A 5326-nucleotide genomic window follows, 5' to 3' on the forward strand; every position below is an offset into this window, starting at 1 on the left:
GCTACCATGGCGGCAGCAACAAGCAGACCACATAGGCTCACCGACAGCCGGAGGTGAGGAAGATGCGAGTTTGAGCTCGCCGACGGCCGAAGGTGAGAATGCGTACGTACGTGTGCTAGAGTTGGCCGTCAAAAAGAACGACAGTCCATGCGCGCCACACAAGAACAGTTCAGCATAGCTTGGGCTTTCTCTATGCAAGACGCTCTGGAACAAGTAGTTCCAAGCTTCCAGGTTAGCAAATGAAACTGTATCTCCAGGTCCAGGGTAGCAAAAGCCAGTCGAAAACTTTACGAAATTCTCGAGTCAGGGAAACGCTTTATTCAGACTGGATAAAAAGCACAAGCAATATCCATTATCCCCGTGTATAGAAAGTAACTAATCTTCGTAAAAAGGTCGTAATTGGTAGCAAAAACTGTATCCAGAGTTGCAAATTCATGAATTCGGCAGTCCTCTGTTAGGAAAACGCTTTATTCAGGTTAAATCAGAGTACAAGTAACATCCACCAGCAATAGACTCTCAGCATAGCCGTATCCCCGTGTATATATTATAGTCAGTTAACTAATCGCAGCAGAGCATCGTAACCCGCAGACGCTGTTCGCTATGAAAAATTGTGATATCCAAGCATGTCATGCCATCCCCTTCCTCGTGCATATGCTATCACTGTACAATATATACACGTTGTATATCGCTCGCAAAAAAAGTGTAGCAGTAATGCACCGGATGCAGGAGCAGTAATACGGCGCACTCCAACGCTCCATAGGATATCACTGAAATGTTTGGTGTTGAATCAGTTTCACAAGCACTGGAAGAGGGTTACTCCTCCAGTTCGTTGGACCATGATGTGTTCACTTGCCTCCTGCTGTGCCGCTCCGCGATCATCTTCAGCCCCATGTACCTGTTAAATGTCAGTAAGGAAGGCAAACATGTTAACAATTACTATCTCAGTTAGCACCAACATTGCTAAAAATGGACAGCAGAACAACTATATAACCCAACTCATCATACCTGCCCATCATCATCACCGTGGCCTGAGGATTCGTCCCGGGAGTCACGCTGAACGTCGACCCATCCACCACGCGAAGAGACTGCGTGCTGATGACCCTGAAATCCTTGTCGACGACCCTGCCAACTACACACCCTCCATGGTAATGCCACAGCGTGGCCACGGTCCGCCTGCAGAAATCTGCCACAGCCGTGTTGTTTGTGCTCCAGTCGAGTGGCAGGGTCGCTCCAACAATCCTGAAGTCCCTCCTAGCGCGTCCTCTCCTGCTCTGGCTCGCCGGCCCAACTGGCGAACGGAATATGTCCATCGTCCTGCTCTGGAGGACCTGTGCCACACGGCGCACGCCCACGACGCATTGTGCTAGATCCTCAGGGCGGCTGAAGTAGTTGAAGCGCACTAAGGGGGTCTCCGTGGGATTGGGCGATGATAGCCAGAGCGAGCCCTCGGATAATGGGCCAGGAACCTTCTCCATGATGGTTGCCATGGTGACATAGAGTGGCGAAGTCGGGCTGATAAAAGGACCGGCTGGGCGCAGCATGGGAGAAACGGGAACAATGTATGACGCAGCCTCGAGGTAGGAGGCAGTGCCATTGGCAGAAGGGATGCCGACCACCTGGATGAGGGAGTGGTCGATGGGGACTGATGGGATGATGGAGATGCCATTGCGAGGGTTGTCGAACATGTGCTTCCCAACATCAGGGACATCCGCAGAAACAGGGATGCCGAGGGACGTAAGATCGTTAGCAGGGCCAACGCCACTGAGAAGCAGCAGCTGTGGACTTCCTAGTGCACCTGCAGAAAGTATGACCTCCCCACCTGGACGCAACAGGGCATGGTGCTGCTGGAGAAGACGGTCCTGGTACACGACGCCGACCGCTGCTACTGCTGGTCGTGACCTTCCACGGCGTGCAGCTGGATAAATATGGAAAGAAGGAAAAAAGTTTACTCATACTTGAACATTAGTTTAGAGCTAAAAATTATGTGCTCATAGATGAAACACCATTTGTTCAGGATAATTCTTATTGTAGCTAATAAGGAAATGAGTTAATCTAGTGCAAGTACATTCCACAACTTAAGCAAGCATAAGTGAACAACAACTAAGTACCCACTAAAGTTTTAGCTTCCAGTGGCAGTTACCCAAAGAGTGTAAGCTGATCAGTAACTCGATCTGGTCTGATACTTGATCAAGTCGGCATATGGGCCTTGATTTTGAATATGATTCGGTTACAACTTTCCCTTTGAATATATGGCTTATTTTGGAACCATAAGTCAAATAACGAACTCATTAGCATGGTGACTTCTGCAGTCATGTGGACACTTTGGAAAATAAGAAATGATCTCAAAATGTCAATTAGAGCTATATGCATAATACTTGCAAACGCTCAAGAAACAGTGCTTGCTGTGCAGGGATAAGATTGTGCGAGATGGATTGTGCGAGATGGATCACTTTAGTGCGGCTTTGGGGCAAAAAGCGTTATCACCTAAAAGGCAACAGGAGAAAGTGGTGGAGCTTGAAGAAAACTATTTAGGGGGCAAAGCTAAGAGGGAAAACACCAACTATTCGCACTCAACAAATCTGTCATTGCGGCATATCTTTGAAGGAGAAATTGCTATAACAGGAACATAAGAGAGGCCTGTTAAATTTCAAACTGAATTAAACCAGAGGAATCTTAACGAGCTTAATGAGTAGAGCCTTAACGAGCACGAGCCTAACGAGCACGAGCTTAACGAGCCGAGTAGCTCGTTAATCCACCCCTAATCTTAATGCTATTTTGCTAACAGAGACGGCTTGAACAAGAAAAAATGTGTATCTACCAGTTGTCCAGTACAAATGCTACTTGTTTATACGCACGGGTCTCCAAAATGCATATTTTGTTTGTGAAACCTATATGGTCTTCGGTTAGCTACACTACTACTGTGAACCTGTGATTTAAACAGAAATGCAGGACAGGAAAACATTTTTCTATTCTCAGTCTCAGGTAAGCTTGAACGGAATAGGCACAGCGCCTTAGAAGTAGCACAACTCATACAGAAACCAGAAAACAAGCAATCATAGAAATATGTTCACACTCTGCTGTGCACATCAAGATTTTTGCACCACTTATCATTCTGAAATCAGCATTAGCCTAGACACTTTGCTATTATGTGTGTGCTGAAGATCCAAACATTATTATGACTATATCATGCATTACGTTTACAGCAACTGGCTCTTTCTAGAAATCCAGCATTCAAACGGATTGGCATGATCATACAAACTATAACCAAACTGATGCAAGTATTGAGGATACCACTTACTAATGCAGTTATGGCAAGCAAATGATTAACATTCCAGATACAATTTTATGGCAATATGGCAAACAAATTCAAAATTTCCAAAGTAAAACCATGTGAACAAACAGGCAAGAAGTAGAACAATGCGTCACTCACCAGGATCGATAGGGTTAATTATGACGCGTGTAACGGCAGCACGGACAGCGACATGGAGACGGCCAGGGCGGGCGAAAGCCAGCAGGTCCGCGGCACTGTGGCGGCGTCCCGATGCATCAAAGGTGGTGGCACCAATCTTTGTGCCAGTGACATGTTCCACCGTGAAGCCGTTCCATGGCGTCACATTAGCTTCCAGCAGCGCGGCCCTCACCGCGGCCTGCCACCCGTGCACCTCCGGCTGGAATGTCAGCTCTTGCTCCACCCACTCATACGACGCATTCACCAGCCGCATGTCCCAATCCGGCACCTCGGCGCCCTGAATCTCCAAAAATCAATCGACAGAAAAAACACTTTCAAAGCGTCGATGGATATAATCCTTTGGGGATGAATGTTCCTATTTTGGATATCATGCTCGGGATTTATTACTGATCAGTTCTGTATGGATGAATCCATAACCGAACTGGCCAACCCTTCTAGCTAATCCAAACTGAATAATGGTTGGAGGAGCAGAGTAGCAGACCTCCCCGTGGCCGTGGAACCAGCCGGGGTGGGCGCGGGAGTAGAAGCCGGCGTTGATGGCGGTTCCGCCGCCGAGCACCCGGGCGCGCACGTTGGGGATGCCGTCCTCTGAGCTGAAGGCCTGCGCGGGCGCGTCGGACTCGGGGGAGGGGTCGGCGAGCGCGAGCGTCCTGACGAAGCCCCCCGCGGTGGCGAGCGCGGGGAACTCGGCGGGCGCGCCGCCGCGCTCGAGCAGCAGCACGCGGCCCCCGCCGGGGCCCGAGAGCGTGGCGGCGAGCGGGCACCCGGCCGCGCCGCCCCCCACCACGATGTAGTCGTACTCCTCCTCCGCGGCCGTCGCCGTCGCGTCGGACACGTACCGCGCGTACCCCGGCGGCGCCCCTGCGGAGGAACACGCGAGCACGGGTCAGAGCAGATCTCGCGGATCTTGGTTCGGCCGAATCGGGCGGGGATCGATCCTGCTCCTGGGCGCGCGGGTTTGGTTGGCTGGCTGGTTGGACGGATGGTTACCTCCGAAGGGGCGGGGCTGGGCCGCGGCGAGGGCGGCGAAGAGGAAGGGGAGGGCGGCGAAGAGGAGGGGGAGGGGGATGCGAGAGGGGGTGGTGGTGGCCATGGCCGTGGGGGTTTGGGGAGGAGAGGGTGACGGGGAGTGTGACGAGCGGAGAAGACGAAGCGCGGGGGTTTAGCTGTTGGGGATGTGGAGGGAAAACGGAAACGGGCTGGACCAAGGTCGTTTAGTAGAACCCTTATATCCTCAAACCCTTAAAAATAACCGTTTTTACAGTTTTCGTCGGAAAAAAAGATAGACTAGAACCCCTAAACCCTCAAATCCGTAAAATAATTTAGAGGTCCAACCCTCAAACTTGTTTTGAACCTGTAGAAGTGAGGGTTGGGTTGGGAGGAGAAACTCCTCCCAACCCGCACTCCACTTCCTCTCCAGCGCGGGAGGGATTTTCATCCCGCTCCCGTCTCCAGCCGCCGCCTCCTCGCGCCCGCCTCGCCGCCATGGAGGCCCCCGCCGGCCGCCGCGCCCGCCCCGGCCGCCCCCGCGCCCGCCCCTGCGCCCCGCCCCGGCCTGAGCCACCCACCTCGCCGCTGCAGCAGTTCCCCGACGCCCCGATGAGCTCCTGTTCCAATCCTTCTCCACCTCCACATTTCTACCATGGTGCCCTCGCGAGCTCCAGTGTACATACTCTTCTTGGTTTTGCTAGATAAGTAGAACAAAATTATTGGCAAAGAGGCAATTGATACATGCCCTGTGTATGTGAGTTTCTAGCCAACTGAATTTTTTTCAGGCAAGTCATAACAGATTTTGCTTCAGGTTTCATGGTTTCAGGTTTCAGGTTTCATGACAGATTTTGCCCTGTGCAATTGATA

The 5326-nt window shown here is 51.4% G+C and overlaps 1 protein-coding gene across 1 annotated transcript; it reads right to left on the reverse strand.

The window, feature by feature from the left end:
- Window positions 1–439: 439 nt before the first annotated feature.
- On the reverse strand, window positions 440–4562 carry LOC123409471 ((R)-mandelonitrile lyase-like). The gene is made up of 5 exons (XM_045102363.1): window positions 4460–4562; window positions 3951–4357; window positions 3431–3746; window positions 1006–1915; window positions 440–895 (listed from the first exon to the last, which is right to left on the reverse strand). The coding sequence occupies exons 1-5, from the start codon at window positions 4560–4562 to the stop codon at window positions 814–816; spliced, it is 1818 nt and encodes a 605-aa protein (XP_044958298.1). The 3' UTR covers window positions 440–813.
- Window positions 4563–5326: the final 764 nt, after the last annotated feature.

This window comes from Hordeum vulgare, chromosome 7H (genome assembly GCF_904849725.1).
Source record: "Hordeum vulgare subsp. vulgare chromosome 7H, MorexV3_pseudomolecules_assembly, whole genome shotgun sequence".
In the NCBI taxonomy this organism is placed as follows: domain Eukaryota; kingdom Viridiplantae; phylum Streptophyta; class Magnoliopsida; order Poales; family Poaceae; genus Hordeum; species Hordeum vulgare.